At 46.8% G+C, this 24,113-nt stretch overlaps 8 protein-coding genes across 8 annotated transcripts; 3 read left to right on the forward strand and 5 right to left on the reverse strand.

Moving 5' to 3' along the window:
• Positions 1-1,360: 1,360 nt before the first annotated feature.
• On the forward strand, positions 1,361-3,333 carry DFJ58DRAFT_669345 (uncharacterized protein; the record flags this gene model as incomplete). Its single annotated transcript, XM_041382775.1, has 13 exons — positions 1,361-1,467; positions 1,520-1,614; positions 1,667-1,707; positions 1,757-1,777; positions 1,834-1,872; positions 1,937-1,982; positions 2,112-2,258; positions 2,315-2,520; positions 2,583-2,638; positions 2,691-2,772; positions 2,826-2,932; positions 2,995-3,091; positions 3,196-3,333. 13 exons carry the CDS (start codon positions 1,361-1,363, stop codon positions 3,331-3,333), a joined length of 1,182 nt encoding a protein of 393 aa, XP_041237290.1.
• A 2,465-nt stretch (positions 3,334-5,798) lies between these two features.
• Positions 5,799-6,347, forward strand: DFJ58DRAFT_846759 (uncharacterized protein; the record flags this gene model as incomplete). The annotated part of the gene is made up of 5 exons (XM_041393353.1): positions 5,799-5,823; positions 5,879-5,904; positions 5,948-6,104; positions 6,177-6,221; positions 6,247-6,347. 5 exons carry the CDS (start codon positions 5,799-5,801, stop codon positions 6,345-6,347), a joined length of 354 nt encoding a protein of 117 aa, XP_041237291.1.
• A 2,717-nt stretch (positions 6,348-9,064) lies between these two features.
• DFJ58DRAFT_917549 (uncharacterized protein) lies at positions 9,065-10,349 on the reverse strand (the record flags this gene model as incomplete). Its single annotated transcript, XM_041395536.1, has 6 exons — positions 9,928-10,349; positions 9,755-9,823; positions 9,666-9,689; positions 9,557-9,610; positions 9,468-9,492; positions 9,065-9,411 (listed from the first exon to the last, which is right to left on the reverse strand). The coding sequence occupies exons 1-6, from the start codon at positions 9,967-9,969 to the stop codon at positions 9,065-9,067; spliced, it is 561 nt and encodes a 186-aa protein (XP_041237292.1). The 5' UTR covers positions 9,970-10,349.
• Positions 10,350-16,017: 5,668 nt separating this feature from the next.
• Positions 16,018-17,117, forward strand: DFJ58DRAFT_917550 (uncharacterized protein; the record flags this gene model as incomplete). The annotated part of the gene is made up of 6 exons (XM_041395537.1): positions 16,018-16,095; positions 16,156-16,287; positions 16,339-16,481; positions 16,541-16,667; positions 16,719-16,804; positions 16,849-17,117. The coding sequence occupies 6 exons, from the start codon at positions 16,018-16,020 to the stop codon at positions 16,901-16,903; spliced, it is 621 nt and encodes a 206-aa protein (XP_041237293.1). The 3' UTR covers positions 16,904-17,117.
• On the reverse strand, positions 16,924-17,701 carry DFJ58DRAFT_160788 (uncharacterized protein). Its single transcript, XM_041378957.1, has 2 exons — positions 17,337-17,701; positions 16,924-17,289 (listed from the first exon to the last, which is right to left on the reverse strand). The coding sequence occupies exons 1-2, from the start codon at positions 17,551-17,553 to the stop codon at positions 17,012-17,014; spliced, it is 495 nt and encodes a 164-aa protein (XP_041237294.1). The 5' UTR covers positions 17,554-17,701; the 3' UTR covers positions 16,924-17,011.
• On the reverse strand, positions 17,693-19,695 carry DFJ58DRAFT_749681 (uncharacterized protein; the record flags this gene model as incomplete). The annotated part of the gene is made up of 11 exons (XM_041387681.1): positions 17,693-17,721; positions 17,771-17,955; positions 18,015-18,052; positions 18,115-18,199; positions 18,358-18,477; positions 18,524-18,571; positions 18,625-18,752; positions 18,799-18,985; positions 19,055-19,261; positions 19,305-19,456; positions 19,515-19,695. The coding sequence occupies 10 exons, from the start codon at positions 19,693-19,695 to the stop codon at positions 17,779-17,781; spliced, it is 1,323 nt and encodes a 440-aa protein (XP_041237295.1). The 3' UTR covers positions 17,693-17,721; positions 17,771-17,778.
• Positions 19,696-20,152: 457 nt separating this feature from the next.
• On the reverse strand, positions 20,153-21,146 carry DFJ58DRAFT_734721 (uncharacterized protein; the record flags this gene model as incomplete). The annotated part of the gene is made up of 4 exons (XM_041386532.1): positions 20,153-20,311; positions 20,365-20,826; positions 20,877-21,037; positions 21,095-21,146. The coding sequence occupies 4 exons, from the start codon at positions 21,144-21,146 to the stop codon at positions 20,153-20,155; spliced, it is 834 nt and encodes a 277-aa protein (XP_041237296.1).
• Positions 21,147-21,169: 23 nt separating this feature from the next.
• On the reverse strand, positions 21,170-24,045 carry DFJ58DRAFT_734722 (uncharacterized protein; the record flags this gene model as incomplete). The annotated part of the gene is made up of 7 exons (XM_041386533.1): positions 21,170-21,980; positions 22,047-22,204; positions 22,237-22,592; positions 23,118-23,231; positions 23,279-23,401; positions 23,452-23,766; positions 23,826-24,045. Coding segments are annotated over 7 exons (2,097 nt in total), but the record flags the coding sequence as incomplete, so codon positions are not given.
• Between the last annotated feature and the right edge of the window lie 68 nt (positions 24,046-24,113).

Consider the following 24,113-nt stretch of genomic DNA (forward strand, 5'->3'; position numbering starts at 1 on the left):
GACCAGTTAAGACGAGCTATCGAAGTTCCGAGGAAACCATCCAGGAGTCAAAGTGTGATGCAATAGAAAGAAAAAAACTTGTCGTCAGCAGGTTTCGAACCTGTGCAGTCACAAGATATACAGATTTTGACTCTGTTGCTCAAGCGCTCACCGGCGCTCACCGCTAGACTAGTAGACTAGTAGTAATTGGATAATGATGCATGCTCCGATGTCCTTACATAAATAGGACTCACAAAGCCCCTTATAATGCACGTGACTAGCCTTCTCAGCCGGCGGTATTATAAAGCTCGTTTATCTTTTTCCGACAAACTGTAGGCGAACTGAATGAATTGAGCAGTCCTTTTGTTTGCTCAGTCATTTTGTTTGCTCAGGGTTTGAAGTCGTTCGAAGGAATCAAGAATGGTCCGAATGATAACAGATTACCAAACACCGGAAATAGATCGCTTTACAAAGGGACAGACTAATTGGAGCAAAATATGTCCTAGCCCCAACCGCGCCGACCTTCTCATTCTGTTTAGGATAATACTACTGAGCCTATGGATATAGTGCGAGTACAGGTCCTGTCGCACGGCTGCAACTACGAAACGAGATCGGCCAGCTGCGTCCAGTAACCATGACCCACTGGCAGGACGGCAGTTTACGGTTGGGGGAAGGCTAGTGGGGGTAGGAAGCTTCAGACCTCGAGTCTCGCACATCGAAACCCTGAACCCACTTACCGAGGAACCCGTTTCGGCTATTTCCGGACCGAGCAGGAAGTTTGGTGTCTCCGTGCTGGATTGATATTAGTGAGTCGAGGACTGGCGCTGACACCGCTACCGATTTCAGTTGTGTCTTGGTTAACTCTGCTGCCATTTATGCAAGTTCCTAAAAGTTGCTAGCCTGCCAGTCCGCGCAATGGTTGCTCGTTTGGCAAGCTAAACCAGTCCATCAAGAAACGTATTTTCTATTCGGTCTGAACTCCAGTTGCATCTTACGTATCCTTCAAGGAAATCAATAATCATGGCATCATATGTGGCAGACCGGTCTGCCAGTCTTAAAAAAAGACGTCGGTACGTCTGGTGAGTGTCCAGTTTTCTATATTGATAAATACTTAAGACATAAGGTTAACATAGAAAGAATCCCTCAACCCAGCAGCTCACAGCCTCTCTTTGTGTGACGACAACGCAAAGCCTTGCGCCCGAATGGTTGGTACACATTTACATAAAAGCGATAGGAACGGCGTCGGATATTCTTTCGCAGAATTTTTAAATGTCAACGTTACATGACCCACCGAGCATAAAGGACGCGATCTAGGATCACCGGTATAAGTCAAGGCCTCCCATTATTTGTATACATATCATCATAGTGATTTCGCTGTGCCATGATCATCCCCAATATTCCTACCAAGGATTCGCCTGATTCGTTTGAATTTTGGTGGAAGATGACCACCAGCGCATTCCTGGTTCTTGCGGGGGGCGTCTTCGCTGGGTGGGTCGCTCATCGAGTCTAGCAGACTGTTGATCCCAATTGATCTCAGCAGATTATCAATTGGTCTCATGGGGCTCAACGAACTTCATCTCCGTGTGTTAGCCACCTCGTCAGAAGAAGAGACCGAACGGACAAATGCACAGACTGGTGCGTGCAGTATCTGACAGGTGTCACCCAACTTTCAGCTGACAATGTTCAGTGTTGAACCTCATGCAAAGAGGTCGCCATTGGGTGCTGGTGGTAAGTCTATACTTGCTCTCTATTCTTCTCACTCTCAAGCTCGTTCAAGGTGCTTCTTCTCAGCAATGTGGTTCGTCTCATCGAATATATATGATTTCGTTTTGCGTCATGAGGGTCGCATTTTAGATCATCAACGAGAGCTTGCCAATCTTTCTTGACAGCGCGGTGAGCACATTATCCGGCATATAGCCCCTTTCGGTCTAGATTAGATAGCCTTATCAACAATCAGATTGGAGGAGGTTTAATTGCTGTAGTAATTTCAGCAACTGCCATTGGTGAGTAGCAATATTTACGTATCAGATCCAACTGACCGGACCGTCTTCAGTTATATTTGGGTACGCGTGCCATTCGTTGGGTATCGTGAATCATGAATACTAATGAAACCTTCCTTGCTTGACGGACAGAGAGTAAGTACAATGTGTCGTGCACTGTGGAGTTGTTTTTGTACCTACTTACCAAAAGGATCATACCTCAAGCAGTCTGCGCGAGACACGGTCTCGCCGTCGGTGCACGATGTGCACCATTTGTTCTCCTTCTGATGTACCTCTTTGGTGTGTACGCAGTTTTGAATACCAGGAGTTTGCAAGTGACCTCTCCCCGGGAACAGCACCCGTCGCATATCCAATTGCAAAAATTCTCGATCGTGCCTTGGGAGTTCACGATGCGCACACCTACAAGAAAGCTGAACTTAAATCTTTTCTCCAATTCCACCGCACTGGCCAAGAGCCTTTGCGCGATGACGAGATTGGCATTCTCAATGGCGTCCTGGAGCTCAGCAGTAAGAACGTGGAGATGATCATGACTCCCATTCGTGTCAGTATTGCTGATAATCCTTTTGTTGGGCGCTCAGCACTTACGGCGGGTGTTCATTGCAGGATGTTGTCATGTTGAGCTCGGATACAATTCTGGACCACTCCACTATCGACGCTATGTATTTGGATAACTGCTTTTGTCTTCGCAGAAGCGCACTCACACCTCTTCAGCCTTGCCAGCGGCTACTCTCGGTTTCCCGTGCACAAGCCAGGAAATCCGCTCGCATTTGAGGGCCTCCTTTTGATCAAGAAGGTACATTTGACGCCACACTTCGCCTGAATAGCTTGCTGACAATTGTGCGACAGTTACTGATGTACGACCCCGCACGAGAACTCCCAGTCTCGCACTTTCCCTTGTCCATCTTGCCTCAAGCCCTGCCATCAATCAACTGTTTCCAAGCGCTCGACTATTTGTACGCTCTCACTGCGTGTTTCTATTCATGCGAGTCAGGTGATGATGGAAGCGATTTTCTAGCCGAACAGGGCGTGCGCATTTATTATTGATCAGTCGGACACCTGGTTCACCTGGCGGCGGAATTGGTGTGATTACTCTAGAAGGTAAAACAAATCATGTGCACTTGTCGCTGCCTAACAGTTTTCATGTTTCGGTCTAGATGTTATCGAGGTATGGTATTCATTTAGCTTTCCTATGTATATGGCATGACGTTTCTCCCAGGAAATGATTTCGGAGGAGATCGTCGATGAAACTGATCAGTACGAGGACAATCAGAGTAAGCGGCATGCTAAGCGTATGATCAATGCTACTGTTATGAGAGAGTACGTCTTGTATTTCGCCATTTGGGCTCGATCATAATTCCCTCCTTCTATCTAGCATTGTTGAACTGGAGAGAAGTGTATTGACGCAGACATCCACTATCGAACCTACGATAACTTCTGTGAACATTGAGACCGTGCCCCTCTTCCCTAGGTCAAGCCAAGACGACTATCCTAAGGCTTATCGTTATGTTTATAATTCAATCGGCGAATCAGCACACTAGAATCTCAATCTCCAGGACGTTATGTATCCCATTTATGTCAAAAAGCAACATTTGCTGGGTATCGCTCTGTATTCTAATGTTGAAATGTTCATCAATCAAGTTCTTGGTATCTGGCTTTCTTTTCCCGGGGACCTGATTATGATTGACATGTGTCTGCGTAACTCGCTTCTGAGACAGAGGCAACAATATGGTATGTCGTCAATAATTTTGGTCCGTTGGTCGTTTGAGAGGATATGAGTGTACAAGAGAGACTCGAGCATCGCACACCTCTTGAATTTGGAAGTGTCGTGTTGTTGACGCTTGTTAGGATCACAAGCTGTTGTCTGCACTGCTATTGATATTTTATTTTTATCTAGATTTATCGCGTATCGGAAGTCTGCACCTCAAGTCTGTTAATTCCGATCAGATTAAGTTCTGTGGCCTCCGAACGCCATCCCTGACTTCCAACGCTAGTGGAGGAGGGCTCTTGTCGAACACGATTGGTTTCCCATCTTCCGAAACCTCCAGTTCGGGCCTTTTCGGTTACAATCATATGACACTTTTAGTATTTGTTAGAGGCTTGTCAAGTTGTCTTTGTGTATGTTATTCAGTTGAATTCTCGCCGAGCTCCTTTTTTTTTCCCGTTATGTATACTTCGGTGGGTCACTCCTACATGGCGTCTTGAGCTCTCTGTTATGGGGTGTTCAAAAGTTTCGCGTTGACATCTCTATCGATATCTAGGCTGTTCAGTGCCTGGGTCTTACCGCAACAATTGAAAGCAAATAGTTCTTTATTCTGCCTCGGCATCGACATAAAACAGAGGCGCACTCAAACTACATAGTACACATTGATCAGAACGATATGACTCGGTCTGCCACTTTCAATTCTTCTAGCCTCGTTGAAGCCTTATCGATGAACACTTTTTCGGTCGGTGGCTCTTCCAATGCGATTGATTCGGACGACTTAAAATCAAAAGGTGGGGAGTTCACTAGGGCTCCGTGAAAAACTAACCATGACGAGTTTTTTTACTGGTTTTTGACAACAGTCAAAAAGTGCGTTTTTCCCCGGTCATTTGACTCTTTTTTTTCGCTACTATAATGCAAAGGCCCACTGTACAGGCCCTCGCGAAGGTTTTGGAAGTGTGGTATTCTGTTGTTGAGGCGCCCTGTCTGCCCCTTCCACCAGCATCTCTCATAGCAAGCCCAGCAATCGAGGGGCACCAAGATGAGCATCCTCGTTCAACCAGCAGTAGTCTCGTCTCTGCAACAGGGTCACGGTATTTATCGTTTGGAGGCATTGATGTTAGAGCGAAGATGTTGAAGGGAACTGCGTCTGATGAGTTGAATTGAGGTTGCCATCTCTTGGAGGGGACTGGATGAGAGAGTGTACACACGAATCGTCAAAAGCTTTAGGGAATGGACCAATTCCTGTCAATTTCCAAGTCGAAGCGAAGATCAACCGAGTACCCGAGTTATCGGGTCACCCCTCAGGCTGTACGACTCCGAGCTAGCTCAGCCTCGGTTGCCAGAGTGCCTGGTCAAAAAGTCCGAACATATATATAAACACAGAACTTGCACCGAACCATGCCGTACTTCACAAAGGACCTCGAAGACTACCATGAACAAAAACATTTCTCGGCTCCCATATTCAAGTGCTACCCCAGCAAGATCACGTAGCTATGGTGCGGCCCTGCCACCGGCCTGATTAGCTAGCCACCTCCCGCTACATACCAACGCACCCAACCAAAACCCTTCCCATTCTTCCATTATCCTGCCGTTGCCCTACACATCTAACCAAGACCTTCCTCGTGCTCGCGCTAATCCGGTGCTGCCGCCAGACCTACCAGTCTCCCGATTCCCACTTCGACCTCCTGCACCTTCCTGTCGCCTTCAACCTCCTACACTTCCACAGCCCCCGTGCTCCGAGGGCAACATCCTGCAACCTCTCGCCGCCCTGACACGCCAACACAGACCCTTCCTCGCCCTTCCATGAACCTGGTGTTGCACACCTGACCACGACCTTTCTCGTGCTACCGCTAACCTGGCACAGTTTCCCATTGCTCACTTCGACCTTGCTCACCTTCTTGTTATTCTCGGCGCCTCGCACGGCCGCCTGTGATATCTCGTTCTTTCCCTGGTTGGCATCCTGGTTCTGCACTCTTCATCTCGTTCCCTTCATGCTACCCATACCTATATATTCTTCATGCATCGCACATCATATGGTTAGACTTCTTTGAATATGATATTGAGCATTGATTGGAGTTAACGTTGAGTGTCGAGTTCTTGCTCGGATGAACTGATACATGGCACTAAGCATTATGTTTGCTGGTAAGCTACTCTATCCTGACACAAACAAAAAATCAATGTTGCCGGAACATTGCAGTTCGATCCGGTTTTGACGGGCAACAAGTAAGTAATTGATGTATACGCACTGGGCAGCTTTCGAATTTAGAATCTCTCCACACACAGTCCATACACCAGTCAGCTAGCTGCTAATGCTACGTCTGACCCACAAGACGAATCCCCAACCCAAAGACTCCCAGCTAGTTGTCAAAATTTCAAATGTTCAAACGTGCCTTGCTGGCTCACCTCGACGCTATTGTTTGAAAGTAAGCAAGTGTCTGTTTTGGAATCAGGTACCTGCTGTAATAACATATTTGAAGTATGTAGCCTATTCATAGCGGTGATCATGCCCATGCTTCATGATCTGGCTATGACCTTCGTTAGTAAGCTAGGCCGTTGACATGTCAGGCTGTCGCAACAAAATTATTGTCATTGGGACATGGATCGATCTAATTGAAGTAATTGCTGCATATGTAGCTTTATCCGACATCAAGACGATGAAGAGCTGACCTAGCGGGACGCCTTTGGTGCCACAGTGAAGAGTGGCAGTCACCCCGATTCGACTGCCTACATACATGCGGATGCAATTAATGTCCATCGATCAATCTGTTTGGAGGCTTGCCGCCCACTAAGTTAGATCTATCATCTGATACGCATTGGGCCTCGCTAACAATCGTGCGAGAAATGAACTGAGTTCATCCTAGCTCAGCCTAGCTCATCCTGCCAGTACGTCACGTCGTCACCGCGTTGTGATCGGATGTTGTCTGGGACAATATTAATTCCCGATAGGCTCATGATATACTACTACGGACAAGTCGAATGGCGCGTCAACCTCTCAAAGACGTGGTCCAGACTGGTTACGAGTCTAGATAGTCACGCCGAAGTTGACATTGACTCAAGCGTTCCGACCAATCTGTCGCTTGATCGTGTGATGTTGCAAATATCGCTCTTACTCGTGCACCGTGATCCCTATCACGATCGTCGTCCGATTCATTATCGATACACAGCATTGACATAACGGCTTCTTCTTCCCTTATCCATGTGATTCAACATTTGCTGTGATCAATCAAGATTTTGATTCGAGAAATGGACACCCAAACTAATCACTATAAAGGCGATGGACGGCGCTATCTCAAATACACCCCATCCCAATATGACCGTAGTCTTAGATGATCCCTCTTTGTGGTCGTTCATCAGCTATAACTCTTTTATCAACTATTTCTTAGGTTCGTAAAGAGCAATTGTGATGCCAACGGTGATATCTCAATATATTCGACTATCGCTTCACAGCTGCAAGCTCCACTGTGGTGGTATACGATTGGGGTGAGCGATATTACGTTCCGAGGGATCATTGATATGTTATACAGTATTCAAGCGTTAACATTCGGGCAAGAGGTAAGTTGATGTCATGACCTGTAGGCTGCGCGTCTCACTAAGAATGCTTTAACAGTTCGAACTCGTCTTGGTGAGCAAAGTCCTGTATCAGAACCAAACAGGCTGATGCAGTTGACTCGGGGCAGAGCCAACGTTGGTCTTTCATGACTGTTCTTTATATTTGTGTACGTTATTGCTACGAGCGGAGTTGGCATGTTGTGCTGACTTCAACAAATGCTAGGTGCGCTACATTGGAATACTATTTTCTGTGTACGTTTACAAGCCTATCTGCATAACACTGCAATGTGCTAATAAGTCATATTTCGCAATCAGCATGAACATCCTGTGTACGTGTCCTCAAATATGCTCGCTCCTTCTGACTGGCAGTATGCAGCGATTCTCCCTGTCTCGATTGCCGATGTAGTGCGTATTCTGCACCGATGCCTGCCACTCCCATTTAACTACTGACTATGCTCCTATATAGGAGTGAGTCATATTCTCTGCTAGCTCGTGTCCTCAAGAAAATGACTTCAACAGCTGTGAGTTCATTTGAAGTATTTATTCCACCACCAAGTAACTGGGTCTTCAGGCATTATGATTTGGTACATAGGGTCATGGACCCCTGTCATCGTGAATGGCTTGCTGGGCGGTGAGCTCACCCGCGGCTCCCTTACTGATATTGACTTTATTGAAATATCATTCAAAGTCATCATGATTGCTCGGATAAATGCCATGTATCATGGATCCAAAAAGTTGCTCATCTTTCTTGTTGTAACCTTGCTGGCTTGCACGATCGCCTCCGGAGTTATGGTAGTAATTGAAAACCTGGGTGTTTCAGCACGCAAGTTTTGATTATTGACGAAAGTCTTGAACACAAGGGACTAATGGACATTTACCAGAGGAGGCCGTCCTTTCCGGCTTCCATATCTGCATTACCTACATGGACACGAACATGACAAATCTGACTTACGAGAATATGATATCCACCGCTGCATGGGAGGTCCTCATCTTGTTTCTTACAGTTTGGATTGTTATAAAACATTTCCGTGAACTGCGACATTCGTGGACAGGATCGACCCTTGGGGACTGTTTAACGATGTTAATACAGAGTCACGTGTTTTACTTTCTAGCGTGAGTTCGGTGATTTGGATGTTATTATCTTGTTTCACTGAAGTTCCGCATTTGCTAGCTTTGCTACTGTGGCTTCTTTGAGAATTGGCTCACTTTCTCCAAGTATCACGGTGCGCCAACCTGTGACTGGCATCTGCAGCTGACCACTCTCTCATCATTTCTCTGCAGGACTCGTTGTCCATGGGAAGTGATATCTACTCTGGCATTTGGTCAATTGCACAGGTATTGCAGATGTTTGTGCTGGGACCGCGTTTGATCCTCAGCATTCGGGAATATCACGCTAAGATCGTGACCAGGGCCGATGGGGGAACACGCATGATGACCATCAGTACTTTCCAGGCTGGTGGAAATCCGTTGACTGGCAGATATGTGTAGCACAGACAACGATCCAAATGATCAACCATGGTACTGTGCGGGGAGCATGCATATTTATTTGTTTCGTTGTGATATTTAGCCTCGTCGCGTTATGTATTCGGTGTTTCGAAGTGATTTGGAGGATAGGACTTCTCATACTTTCTGCCACCTGGGACACGGAGTGCCACATCTTGCTACCAGCTTACCATTATGTTTCGTTGTCGTATTAATGTTTTACAGTAATATGCTGGCCCACTGTCATCGCTGATAAGCACAAAAGCCTGTCGCAGGTTACTGCGGTGCGGCCGGAACATTGCTCACGCCAAGCATGCTGTACCGCTGAACTTGATGTATGCTCGAGCCTCCATCAAGACAATACGTTTATCGAAAAGCTTGGTGATACATGAAATGCTTGCAGTAACCCAATCAACTTTGTATTTCCTTCTGTGAGTTTCTTACGAAAGATCTCCTTATGACGTCCGAATGCAACACAGCGATCTTTCCTTTCGATATCAAGTATAAAGCTTAAGGACGAGGATACAGTGAAGAAGTTACGACCGATGAAGCCCGCGTGCCATAGACGGTAAGCTATGCCGTCTGATGCAAGAAAATTGACACCAGTCTCGAGACCCCATCCGGCGAGTCCGTATGAATGGACATTGCGGGTGAGAGGCGTTGCTGTTGCGGGAATAAAGCCAGAAACGGCGATCGATGCTATAACTGACAGAGTGTCACCACAGATAGCTCCTTGTCTTACATATCTAGCTTACTGCAGTGAAGCATCCAGATAATGAACTAATGATGATGGGTTAACAAAACGAATGTTACACTAATGGTAGACACGATAAATATAGCGTACCGGTATGATACAAATCTTGAAGTTGCGACCCCAGATCACGTATAGTCTCCAAGTCTGAAAGGCAAACATTCATTTTTGTGTTGTGATTGAGCCTGGACCCGAAACTCACTAGGAGTAATTCTTGAGCGAATGTCTAGAAATAATAGGTATCAGTCAAACGACATTGGAGATGCTGATGCCTTCGCCACTGAGACTGACGACATATACAAAGAAGCCACCGACAAACAGTTCGTTGCCACCAGGGATTTTGGAGTTGTATTTCGTTGTCTTGTTTTATTGCAATTTTCATGCAAAAGATGAACATTCAAGGTGTCATTCGCGTTAAGAAAATTATTACAAAGTAAATGAGTACATGTTGGTAGCTCATCTACGAACAAACTGATCCGAGAATATCCAGGAAATGGCAACTCCATAGTCTGTCTATGGTAGACTTCTGGGGCTTGTTCGCGTCGAGATCTGGGTCCAGTCTAGGGCTATCATGATGGCAACTGACATTTAGTGGAGTTTGAACAATCTGTGAGGTTGGCGGCGGCTGACTGCCCGCCCTCTCCCCTATTCACATGCCTTTTATGCTCATATAGCTTGCATGTGCTCCATTGCTTCGTGCGTGCGGCAGTCAACAACCAGCCGCCAGATTGACGTGAGTCGTAGTTGTAATCCAGCACAGATAGGTAGAGAACTTATGGTGGTTTGTGCCGTAGCGTAGAAAAGGACGTATCGAGTTATGTTTGCGGGAAAAAAAGAGGTAAGGAGATAACACATGTGGCGTTGGGCGGGCACTAGCAAATGTCATGAAAAGACTAGTTCGCGTTTACATAATTCGATGGACACTGGGAATAAGCGAGTCGTCGGGGGCTCCGACGCCGGCGTGTACCGTTACCACGGCATCCTTTCAGCAACATTTACGATTGTTTCATTTGCTTTGGTCGAAGCGAACAAGCCGCTGAGGACGACATATCGTTATGTTTGTAATTCAATCGGCGAATCAGAACACTAGAATCATCAATCTCCAGGACGGTATGTATCCCATCTATGTTGAAAAGTAACATTTGCTGGGTATCGCTCTGTATTCTCATGTTGAAATGCTCATCAAATTGTCAATCAAGCTCTTGCATCTGGCTTTCTCTTCTCGAGGACCTGATTATGATTGACATGTGTCTACGCAACTCGCTTCTGAGACAAAGGCGACAATATGGTATGTCGTTAATAATTTTTGGTCCGTTGGTCGTTTGAGAGGAGATGAGTGTACAAGAGAGACTCGAGCATCGCACACCTCTTGAATTGCAAGTGTTACGTTGTTGACGCTTGTTAGGATCACAAGCTGCTATTGATATTTTATTTTCGCAGTTAAAAGATCCGAGTCTCCATGTTTGAAGGGAGGATCAGAACCGGAGAATCGAGTTATCGGGATAACAAAAAACGTTAACCGCCCACAAAAAGTTAATTATTCGTATGTATTTACTTCTATTTATTCTAGGTATACTCAGAGGTTGGGCGTTGGGCGTTCGTTGGGCGTTGGGCGCCGGGGGCGTTGGGCGTTGGGCGTTCAACGTTCAACTTTGAGCTCTCCTATTTAGTAATTGTGGTGCTACGTAGGGTCTCTTGTCATCAAGGGTCATTAACATTCATGAAAATTACTATATATAAAGCAATTGGTGAGTACTCAGTCTTGGAGTTATGCGGTAGCTTATCAATGAAAAAGCAATGTCGTCGGAACACGAACCGGTTTTGACAGGCAACAAGTAGGGCAGCTCTCGAATTTAAAATCTCTCCACACACAGCCCACACGCCAGTCAGCTAGCTGCTAATGCTATACGTCTGGCCCACAAAACGAATCCCTAACCAGACTCTGGGCCAGCTAGCTAGTCAAAATTTCAAATGTTTGGCATTTGTGCCTTGATGACTCACCTCGCTATCCGACTCATCAAGACGATGAAGCTTAAGAGCTGACCTAGCGGGAACGCCTTTGCTGCCACAGCAGTCACCTCGATTCGACTGCTTACATACATGTGGTGTCCATCGATCAATCTGCTTGCCACCCGCTAAGTTAGATCTGTCACATCTGCTACGCCGCATAGCCTTGTTTTTGAAGGTACTTTCCTGATACCCCGGGCCCACCAACAATCGTGCGAGAAATGACATTGTGAGCTGAGTTCATCCTGCCGGCACGTCACCGCGTTATGATCGGACAATATTAATTCCCGATAGTCACTAGCTATATAGGCCTCTATAGGCTCGTGATATACTGTGATATACCACGGACAAGTCGGATGGCGTGTCAACCTCTCAAATACGTGGTCCAGACTGGTTACGAGTCTAAACAGTTACGCCGAAGTCGACATTGACTCAGGCCTTCCGACCAATCTGTCGCTTAACCGTGTGATACTGCAAATGTCGCTCTTACCCATGCACCGTGATCCCCATCAAAATGACGTCCGGTTCATTGTCGATACACAGCATTGACATAATGGCGTCTCCCCTTATCTACATGATTTTATCCATCAACGTCAACAGGTGCTGTGATCAATCAAAATTTTGATTCGAGAAATGGACACCCAAACTAATCACTATAAAGGTGATGGACGGCGATATCTCTGCACGCACTCAAATACATCCCATCTCGATATGACCGTAGTATTAGATGACCCCTCTTTGTGGTCATTCATCAGTTATAACTCTTTTATCAACTATTTCTTAGGTTCGTAAAGAGCAATTGTGATGCCAACGGTGATATCTCAATATATTCGACTATCGCTTCACAGCTGCAAGCTCCACTGTGGTGGTATACGATTGGGGTGAGCGATATTACGTTCCGAGGGATCATTGATATGTTATACAGTATTCAAGCGTTAACATTCGGGCAAGAGGTAAGTTGATGTCATGACCTGCAGGCTGCGCGTCTCACTAAGAATGCTTTAACAGTTCGAACTCGTCTTGGTGAGCAAAGTCCTGTATCAGAACCAAACAGGCTGATGCAGTTGACTCGGGGCAGAGCCAACGTTGGTCTTTCATGACTGTTCTTTATATTTGTGTACGTTATTGCTACGAGCGGAGTTGGCATGTTGTGCTGACTTCAACAAATGCTAGGTGCGCTACATTGGAATACTATTTTCTGTGTACGTTTACAAGCCTATCTGCATAACACTGCAATGTGCTAATAAGTCATATTTCGCAATCAGCATGAACATCCTGTGTACGTGTCCTCAAATATGCTCGCTCCTTCTGACTGGCAGTATGCAGCGATTCTCCCTGTCTCGATTGCCGATGTAGTGCGTATTCTGCACCGATGCCTGCCACTCCCATTTAACTACTGACTATGCTCCTATATAGGAGTGAGTCATATTCTCTGCTAGCTTGTGTCCTCAAGAAAATGACTTCAACAGCTGTGAGTCCATTTGAAGTATTTATTCCACCACCAAGTAACTGGGTCTTCAGGCATTATGATTTGGTACATAGGGTCATGGACCCCTGTCATCGTAAATGGCTTGCTGGGCGGTGAGCTCACCCGCGGCTCCCTTACTGATATTGACTTTATTGAAATATCATTCAAAGTCATCATGATTGCTCGGATAAATGCCATGTATCATGGATCCAAAAAGTTGCTCATCTTTCTTGTTGTAACCTTGCTGGCTTGCACGATCACCTCCGGAGTTATGGTAGTGGTTGAAAACCTGGGTGTTTCAGCACGCAAGTTTTGATTATTGACGAAAGTCTTGAACACAAGGGACTAATGGACATTTACCAGAGGAGGCCGTCCTTTCCGGCTTCCATATCTGCATTACCTACATGGACACGAACATGACAAATCTGACTTACGAGAATATGATATCCACCGCTGTGTGGGAGGTTCTCGTCTTGTTTCTTACAGTCTGGATTGTTATAAAACATTTCCATGAACTGCGACATTCGTGGACAGGATCGACCCTTGGGGACTGTTTAACGATGTTAATACAGAGTCACGTGTTTTACTTTCTAGCGTGAGTTCGGTGACTTGGATATTATTATCTTGTTTCACTGAAGTTCCGCGTTTGCTAGCTTTGCTATTGTGGCTTCATTGAGAATTGCCACACTTTCTCCAAGTATCACGGTGCGCCAACCTGTGACTGGCATCTGCAGCTGACCACTCTCTCATCATTTCTCTGCAGGACTCGTCGTCCATGGGAAGTGATATTTACTCTGGCATTTGGTCAATTGCACAGGTATTGCAGATGTTTGTGCTGGGACCCGCGTTTGATCCTCAGCATTCGAGAATATCACGCTAAGATCGTGACCAGGGCCGATGGGGGGAACACGCATGATGACCATCAGTACTTTCCAGGCTGGTGGAAATCCGTTGACTGGCAGATATGTGTAGCACAGACAACGATCCAAATGATCAACTATGGTATTGTGTGGGGAGTATGCATACTTATTTGTTTCGTTGTAATATTTAGCCTCGTCGAGCTATGTATTCTATGTTCCGAAGTGATTTGGATGATATAACTTCTCCTACTTTCTGCCACCTAGGACACGGAGTCCCCTCTACGGAGCGGCTGATCGATGTTTGAAGCTCCACGAGTCACTTATACAAGGCCCAAGCAGAAACAGATGCCAAGCGCATCCTGTAATAACAGCTAACTTGCGCTGCAGTCACTACGTATGACACACAAGCTAAGTGGTTGCGCATCTTGCTACCAGCTCACCGTTGTGTTTCGTTGTTGTATTAATGTTTTATAGCAATGATTATGCGGTCAAGGAGTCAATGGCCCTTATCATTGAGAATAGCGAGTACCAAATTTTAGAGTTGTACGAGCCTTGTGGCAAGGAGTCGAGTAGATCGATCGATGGTCCGAGAGACCTGAGGTATTCACGTTTGTTGGGGGATTCAGTGTGTCTTGGAGATAGGAAGATGGAAGAAATATACGACTAGCAGCTCCCCCGAACGATGGAGTAGAATCGACGGTTTATTAGTCGATGATGCAAATGGATTTGGCTTCGAGCTGAGAAGGGCGGAAGAAGGTTGTAGAAGGGGATATGTTGGAATGGTGCGTGTTGAAGACAAAGTAGCAGCCGATGATGTAACATTTGATGGGGAGAGTCAATGCATAGTTCCGATTGGAGCTAGTCGACCTGAGGGCTAAGCTGTTCAACTGTGAGCGTGCATTTAGTGTCATGTATATCGAAAAGGCCAGACTGCTCATCGCGTCACCTTTTCCTCTTACAAGCTCCCTTTTGGGCTTGGTACACGTTCACGCATAACATCGTACGTTAATCTAGTCCCTTATCAGTGTTGATATACCTGGCTAGACGAAATGGGAACTCAAAGAATGTGCAAGGGAATTGACACGATTATCTGAGTATCTCGAGCTCTGTATGATAGATCTAATAATCGATAATTCATTGAATCAAGAATATAGATTCGGATTATCTAATTGAGACTGACCTCTCGTGGTATGCACTTTCACGCCATCTTGATAGGATCATCTCAATGTCGAGAACGTCGAGCTATTTGATTCCAGTCAGTAACTTATATTCGTGCCCAGTGCTCTAGAACAACAACCGCAACATAATTCTACTGTCACATCTCCCTCTCCAATCTCTCTCTCCCTTCCTCGCACCTATTTGAGACTCGGCAACTGTGTTGCAGGTATGAGGTATACTAGGCATTCGTCCTCCAGGGCGGTTTGTGCCATGTAGCAAGCCGAGCTGTGTGTCGTCAAGACATGGCGTCCACCGAGACACGCTCTGGCGACAACATCATGTACCCAGGGCGAGAAGGGAGGAAGAACTTGCTGTTATGACTCAGAGAAGCTGAAAGGGGAGAGGTATTACGAGGGAGAACCCTAACCATTCTACGACGGAGCGAATGTAACCACAACTAGTTCAACAGCCTACGTGAACTGAGAAGGCAACATGGTCTTCTTTAGTAGACGAGCTACGGGAAGGGAGAGTGCAAAGGTGGGAACAGAGGACCTTGGGGGAGTACTTTGCTGGAGACTGTATTTGACTGGGCTTCGATTGAATCACAAAGTTCAAAGTTCAAAGTATGTGTCCAAAGTTTTTGATCACGTGCAGCTGTCAACACCGCGTCAAATGCAAGTACTCTTTACTTGACCTGAAATTTGAAAACTCAGCACTAGCTATGATACTTGTACATGCATAACCAGCTACTGGAAAGCTACGCTGTATCAGCTTCTCCCACCAACCACATCTGCCACTCCCACTTTGCACGAGGTGCGGCAGGTCTATATAACGCGGTGTGACATGCGCGTCTAATGATGTGATGACTATCCCGAATCTGTCTCGAGTTCCTTCCAAAGTTGAGGGTATGAAACGTATCAATACAATAGACGCCCGGCAGGCTATGTGTTTACACCGTGCAGTTTCTCACCCTCCACCTCTGCTCTATTTAAGGTTGGTAGAGGCATTGGTTTGGTGGCTAAAACCCACTCAGATTCAAACACACCACACAATCTCAGGCGATGTTCTCCAAAAACCCGAAGGCTGGAAGAACCAGGCAACCAAAGGCAAGAAGGCAGACATCCACATTTCACTACCGTGTATCTAATCTAACATAGAATGGCCCACATACTAAACAACCATCTGCTGAAGATAAGTAGTCCCAGAACGATAATGTGGTCCAGCTGCTGGGTGCCACTATATCAGCAATCAATGCTACCAAAGACCTTGTGCCTATCGATCTGGTGAAAGGCATCCTTGGAACAATTGCGAATATTTTGACTATTGCGCAGGTGCGTTGGCCTAACTCCCAGAAAGATTAGTGAAGACCTACGTTTATACAGTCGGTGATCAAGAACAAGTCCGATTTCCAAGCGATAGCCGACAAGTGCGAGACCATCAGGGAAATTCTTGAAAGAGCGACCAAAGGTGCTACCAAAGACGATCTGCAAGGATACTTGGGGCATGCATTAACTCAGCTCAACAAGTGAGCTGAACCAATGTTGCCATCGCCAGAATCTGATGACACTGTCCAGGTCAGTAAAGCCGCATCAATAGCAACATAGAGTCATCGAAGGAGGGATTTTTGCACCGGCTCCTCTCTGTCACCATCGATCGCGACCGGATTACTAAATGGGAGAAAGACTTGGATCAAGCCCTCGTACTATTCAGAGTGAGTTTCTTGAACTATACCTGAGTTTCTCCTGCTAAGTAATAGCCTTAGACGGAAGCGATCACTGGCATCGCGATCAGGGTGGAGAAACTGTCTTTGGGACCCAGGGACGACGCTCGTGGGATCAATGACACCCAGTAAGTTGTCATTTTGCATCAGTAAACTATAATGTTCTGTACAGAGCTGTACAGAGCTGTACAGCATCCCAGCCGTATAGCTTGGTCCCTACTACCTAGCTCACTACAGTAGCAGACCTTTCTGTCAATCCCTGTACAGATGCCCACAGACACACCCAGTGAGGACTAAATAGCGCTGGTTTGCTCTGTCTATGGCTGTACAGACACTCACAGACCACTCAGAAAATGGGAGTTGTGCAGACATTGCTCGTTGTACATATTTTTTTCACTCAATACAGTAGCATAGCCACAAATGACATATATTGAATCTCGGATCACGGAAACACGAAAGCACATAACAGTAGGTAGTAGTAAATGACGAATCAAAAGAAATGCGACTACAGGGTAAGTGAAGAGTGCGGAATACAAAGGTTTAGTCCAGAATAACCTGGAGGTGGTCATGTCTCGCCTCCATAGCGCCGCCGTCGAGCTTGAGATTTTCGGCCCTGTATGAATGAAATCAGTTGAGGTTTTTCATATGAAAAGAACTTACCATCCGGCTTCGGCCCATTCTCGAAGTTGTGCTGACAATCTAGGGCCGTGATATTCGTCCTTGAGGGTATTTTTGATGATGTCGAGCATTTTCCGGTAGATCGGCGAGTATTCCTTCGAGGAGAAATTCGGATAACGTTTACCATTACCGTTCTTCTCAAGACCGTCAAAGACGCAGTGGAACTACAGATAGAAAAATCAGTACATGAGCATGACATCAAGGGGAGGAGAACACGTCACCACTGTGGCAACTAAGGCTAAGCATGATATTGGCAATTGTGTGCGGAAATGATCTGGCCGCCTCCGTGCAATCCGGTAAGGTCCTGTGTAAAAAAAGCAATGGATGCATCACGGAGGGCAGAATTAGCGAAGTTCCTTGTTCGCCCCTGTTGATCTTGCCATGAGTATGGGCATATTTAGCGCAAAATCACTTACATTCTCGTCTATTCCAAACCGTAAATACAAACCACCCTGGAGTAAATTTTAGCAGCATTTTCGACCCAAGTTGCACGTTGTTGAGGAGGAACCGAAGGCGGAGGCAAAAGCGAGTATGATAGCGGCGCGATGCTTATTGCAATCTTCTTCAGATCAGACCGCCAAGTTGACAGGTCGTCATACAACTGTAGTACAAATGTGAGATGCGTCAACAAGGAATTATGAATGTAAGTAAACCACACACCAATCGCGTCATGTTATATTGCTGCTCTGGCCAGACCCCTGCATCACGATATGAAACAGATTAGTTCGGGATATTAGTTCGGGAACAAACAAGTACGTACCAGCTTCAAACTGTCTACCGTTCTTGTCCCATGCGACCAGAACTGAAAGTAGAACCTCGGAGATGGTTTCCTGGCATCTCCTTGACTAAAGGCGGGAATGGGTTTTCCAGGGCATGCTGCCCGCGACACTCTCCTTTGGCCTCCTCGAGAAAACTTTTCCAGCGTGGTCCATACCAAGCCAGTTGATCAGGCCTCGGCCCGTCAGATCCCTTGGGGTTCTTGGATTTTGGACCGGCGCTGAACTTGGTCGACAGACTCCGCCACTTGATTCAACAGCTGGAGCGTTTCAGGGTCGGGAAGGCGAGGCTGACCATTTTTCTTATGGTGGCGCTTCAATACATCCTCGGCCTTTGAGGTGTTAGTCTTTGAAATATTGTGAGCCTCATCTAAAACAGAACTACTCTCTCACCTGAGGATCCGATCGTTCCTGCTGCACTCCTGGTAAGGTGCCCAGAGGCTTAAAAGGTGAGAAACTGTGAGCATGATGCAAACGAATAATGAAAATAATACCTGGTTGCTGTTGTTGAGACGCATCCGGGCAGAGTCTTCATCTTCATCGCGTGAGTATTGAAATTCGAAGTCTGGTGTCAGAGGGCGAGCAACTCGAGCCTGAGTAGGGAGTCCTTCAGCTGAAAATCCTGTAAATTGAGTCAGTGAGGGTAACTCCTAACATTAAATTCTTACCTGGATGTCCCTTCTGCCGTTGGTGAGCTTCCCCCCAACCAAACTGGGATTCATTATTCTCCTCCTTCGTCTCCTTCGTCCTCATCCTCGTCCTCGCCCTTGCCTCGTCCTCACCCTCTTCGTTGTCGTCTTTGTCAATGTCAGTGTCAGTACCACTACCGCTAGAGTCGCTGTCCTCCATCGGATCCTACAGCCTTGCGTGAATTGCTAGCGACGTCACCTCTCACGCAGGGCCGGGTCTATATTGTAATCTGACAAGGTAGCAGTTTGTTTGAGGTTGTGAACTGCGGGAGTGATCAGCGAAAGTATTCTGATTGCGCTGCTCAAGATATGGGTTATTCAAGACTTGAGGATTGGGCTCTGCGCCAGGAGGGACAACACGATTGGTGGTCGAAGCTGCAAAACCAAACCTCCCGCCATTTTGCTGCAATAAAAAATGAGGCACCGGGGCTGGCACTGAAGTCTGAGGGGTCAGGACTGTATGGGGGGGGAGCACCTAAACGCACAATCAACACCACCGACAACAAAGACTGTGTGTTATACCTTCTGATGATTCTTTCGCCTTTACGATGTGTTCTGGAGCCTGAGGGTTCACGGGATTGACCGTACCAAGAGATGTGGTGCCCTTGGTTTCCGATTCCGGACTTAGCCTCTAACACTACCCCAATTTTCTCCAGCTGGGCATTCCTACCCCCTGTTCCCGCATTGGGGCGGACGAAGGCGAGGAGCAGCGTCCGCTGCATCAACTTTGGTTAGACCAAGAGATACAAGCGGCATGCTAGGAATTTCGACGGGGTTTGCTGCACGGGGCTTCTTCGGTAAGCTAGCCTTTGAAGCGTCAGAAGCTTTGCGCTTGGACCTTTTCTTCTTGGGACTGGCTACTGCACGAGGAGGCATGTTGCAATAAAGAAAGCAGCAAGACAGGTAATTTACAAATCAGACCACCATTTTATACAAATCTTGGCGGAAGGACTCGTATAGCCTTGACGGTTATTGCGATGCTTATCGGAGTACTGCTACGGTATTTGCCTCGACTGTATGCAGGACGCAGCGCTGATGGAGGTAATCAAAGACTATGCACCGATAGAAAGACATAAAATTCGCACCTTCGAGTCAATGCGCAGCTGTGTTATTACGTGCAATTAATTTGTAAGTGTGCTGTTGGCGTCACATATCCAAGTCAACATATCATTATGTAAGAAAAACGTAAACTATAAGGCAAACATATCGATGTCAGTCGTACATGACTCAGAGTAGATCTACAAGTAGTCATATACATGTCAGGAAATACGTGACACCCATCCGAGTCAGTGTGATAACTACTAATAAGAAAATGCATACGATATGCAATATGTTACACCTGTTCGGATGTCTCCGGCAAGTCGTCCGACTTCCTCCGCTTCGGCATGGGCAAAGACAGTGAAGCAACACGTTTCAAGCTACTAGTAAGAGCAGTGGCAGTTTTCTTGAGCATTGTCACAGTGGATTGGAGCTCCTCATCATCGGAAAGCTCCTCAGATGAGAGTTGAGTATGTGAAGAATGGCGTCAAAGGTAACAGGGTTAACCATGTTATCCTTCAATGCTGCACACCAATCCTTTGCAAGGGGGATGAGGGGTTTGAAGTATGGGTGAAATTCGTTTATGAGACGCTGTTCATCCAATGGATTCGCGAAAAAGGTGATCTTGAAGGCAGCACACGATGCCAGGTCAAGGCTGGTCCAGCGATCGAGTAAGGAATTGGGCATGCGCTCCTGACGGACCGTGCCGTTGGGACCGCAGAACTTGATGCAAACCCAAGCGAATATGAAGAAAAGAGATTCAAGATCATCAGAGTAACCTTGGACCACATGAGAAACGGGCAGCGCTAAAGAATCTGAGGAGGTTTTCGGTGTTTTCAGGGCAGGAGCATTCTTCGATTTCGATTTGTTTGCTTTCATCAGCTTTTTCTGCTCAGCGTCTGCAACCACCTTTTGTTGCAAAAGCGAAACCTGGCTGAGAAGCATGCGTGACATGAAGGGGACCGTGCCCTGGAAAATGAATCAATGTTTGAAACTCGATATGAAATGAATGTACTTACCGTACCACCGATGGGATATTTATTGTCCGCAGCAATGCGTACTGCAAATTCCCAGTCAATAAGGAACCCCTTGCTGAGGTCTAGATCATCCAGGATCATCGCATTATTAAGACTACAATCGCGATGCAGGATCCCGCGCTCCTCCACCGCCGTTCTCTGGACTACAAGAAGAAACATCAGTTCAATGCTCTTACACAACTCAACTAGTAGACACTTACTGATCACAATGTCCCTTAACGCTCTCACGAACTCTTTCAGCGTTCGAAACATGTGGAGGGGGCGAGCACACGGCTTTAGGACAAGGCGGACATGAGTGCGACTGGTGCCCTTGGTACTCCGGCGTTCCCTTTTGCGATAACTTCGAGTGACGTCTCGCCTTCTGATGTCGTGACGAGCCAATAATCTAGCTCGGGAACGCCAGGGACACCTTGCATTAATTTCAACATCTCTATCTCATTCAAAATGACATCTTCCCGCTTGCCGAGAACCCAATGGTCCTTGATGATAAAATCTTCATCGCCCAGACTGGCCAGATAGCAGATACATCCACGACCAACAAGCCCCCGGCTTGCAGAAAGAATTCGCTTGATAATGTACACGTCATCCCCTACGCGGATCTTGCCACAAGGTTCAGGTGAGTGCGCAGAGTAGGGAAATTGGGAAGGATGAGGCGTGACGGAAGATATACTCTCTGTCAAGTCCTGGGGAATTTGGGACGCGAGGCTGAGGAGGGGGGCACTGGACACCGTAGTGGGTTGCACTGGAGGGAGGGATGGGGGGAATTCTTCCGTTTGCATAGTAGATTCAATTGAATTTCCTTCAGGTGCGTCCTCCGAGTCAGTTAAGCGTTCCTCAGAGCCAGAGTCATCAGAGACCACAGACTCGAGATCATCGTCAGAGTCATGAGAGACTACAGACTTTATATCATCGTCAAAGGACGGGTCCCGAGAGCCCAGTTCATCGAGGGATTCAGAAGTGGATGCGGCAGGGTCTGCTGAACTGCTACGTCGGGGTATGTTCTTGATTGGGCGATATTCACGGATTTTTGGAGGGGGTGGCGAAACAAGTTTCGTGAACGAAACCGTTGAATCATACCGACACATTCTAGATTGCCGAAATTGATAACAGCGATTATATGAGAAAATAAGTCGGGTTGCTGATATGTCGAACCGGGTAGATACCACGCCACCAGAGTGATCATACAGGAGGACTCTGAGATGACGATAGGCATTAGTGAATGATAATATGAGCGAAAAGCGCCTCCAGGGCTGTTCGCTCATCATGAGGTAGGCATGGGTGTCTGGAGCCTTCCCAAGCCGCATTGCAGGCTGTAAGGACTATGTGTCAGCTCACCGGATACCCTGATATTTCCCCACTTTGCTGTGACATCGTCAGATAGAACAAGGTCAGGTTTGCGCTTTATCTCGCTCCCGGGCAATGCCTTGTGAGCATTGGCTGCGCTCCATGTGCGAGTTGCATAACACTCGCGTTCTAGGAGGGGTTGTGATGCTGATAAACAGCCAGCAAGAGCATTCATAAAGGATGCGAAAATTTCTTCGTAAGTTGCACTCTCTGCAACCTCTGGGTCCTGACTCGCTGGAGCACCGTGGCTACTACCACCACTAGTGTCTGAGTCCGAGCCACCTCCAGGGGGATTAACTGGAAGATCCCAGTTCCAAGTACTCGTTTCGATGTTGTATAGTGGCACGAGAGAATCTGGCGATAAGCCATGATATTGCGATCTGACGTGTTCGTTGGGATGGATGATTTTTTTAGAGGAATTTGGAGTTCAGATACATGAGGGAGAGGGACCTTGAAAGGTTTAAAAATATGAGACAGCAAGTGCCCCAGCGGTTGCGATGCCTCTGGTGCGTCCTCGTGCGTAACCAAATGATTGAGTTCGTCAGAAGTGATTTTGTTCATGGTATGGACATCGCTGACGTCGGGGATGGACAACAAGGAGGAAAGTTTGATTCTGTTGTCAACCGTCCTGAAAAAGGAAGCCATTTTTTGTCTGGTTTGCGCTAGTATGACAACGTGGGATCGTTTCAGACAGTGCTATCATGCGCCGCAAAGCGCAGCATTCCAAGAACTAATAATAAACGGCTTCTCACCCAAAGCGATTATCTTACTAGTATACATGAGTTAAAAAAAACCAATCTGTGAAGCTACATGAAAGAGGGAAGAATGTGTTTTTGTCCCAGTATTTATTGAGCCAAAATTCTGAAGCATGTTCCATACTGTTATATTGGGTGAGACGATTGTCCGCACTTGCACCAAAGCGAGGTACAAGGTTGACAGGTGCCCTGAGCTGCGTAACTGGTACGACATCACCCACCGAGTACCATTTGAGCGCTTCGCTCGTTTAAGTATGTGCATTTGAGTACTCGGTTCACGATTACTTCCACCTTGTGGAATGATGTCGAAGCGATAGACGTAGGTGAGGAAGCGGTCCTTCCATGACCAATATGTGCCAGCTTTTCCAACAGGACGCAGAATCAGCCTAATTTCACCAACGGTGTGCCCTGAGATTTAATAATGAGAATAATAAGCACGGGAGGAGAGAAAAACGTACCATGAAGACCATCGGCAGGCCATGAGCATCTCGCATTGTCGTTTACAATGACCGGATCATACCGGCCGCAAGTCCAGACACCAGAAGGTGGTGAACAATTCAGGGTCTGAGCAGGCACGACACTGATATCATGAAGATCCGTATCCTGCAATCGAAGCTTGAACCAGACCTGGAGCTTTTCGAATGGAAGTGAAGCGGTGGGTTTAGCTCTCCTAGCCCCCCCAATAGTATGAACGTAATCCTGCCCATGAGCAGCTTCGCGACTAAGAAAGTCAGCAATGGCTGGTCGCAGGTCTGGAACATCAAACTTGAGAGCTGTGTCGTCAACAGAAATGGATCTAATGGATGGACATGGGCAAGATGAAATGATGTACGTCCGACAGAGAATGAGCACAATGGCATGGGAACCGTCCCCACCTCCCTGTCCTGGAGGAGCTTCGCAATTGCAAAGTGATTGGTGATGGGGCGTGAATGGCCAGGAGATGTGATGGTCGCAAGAAGTTCTGCTGGGATGTCATCATCGTCATCATTGTCGACATCGAAGTCGACATCATCAGAATCAGAATCACCATGATCTGTAGTCCGCTGATTTGAGCCTGGGATGTTTTCCAGCAGACTCGTTGTGAGGTCGAAGCGAACATTTATCAGCGCGGTCCAGATGA

Source organism: Suillus subalutaceus, assembly GCF_016647625.1.
Source record: "Suillus subalutaceus strain FC151 chromosome Unknown DFJ58scaffold_185, whole genome shotgun sequence".
In the NCBI taxonomy this organism is placed as follows: Eukaryota; Fungi; Basidiomycota; class Agaricomycetes; order Boletales; family Suillaceae; genus Suillus; species Suillus subalutaceus.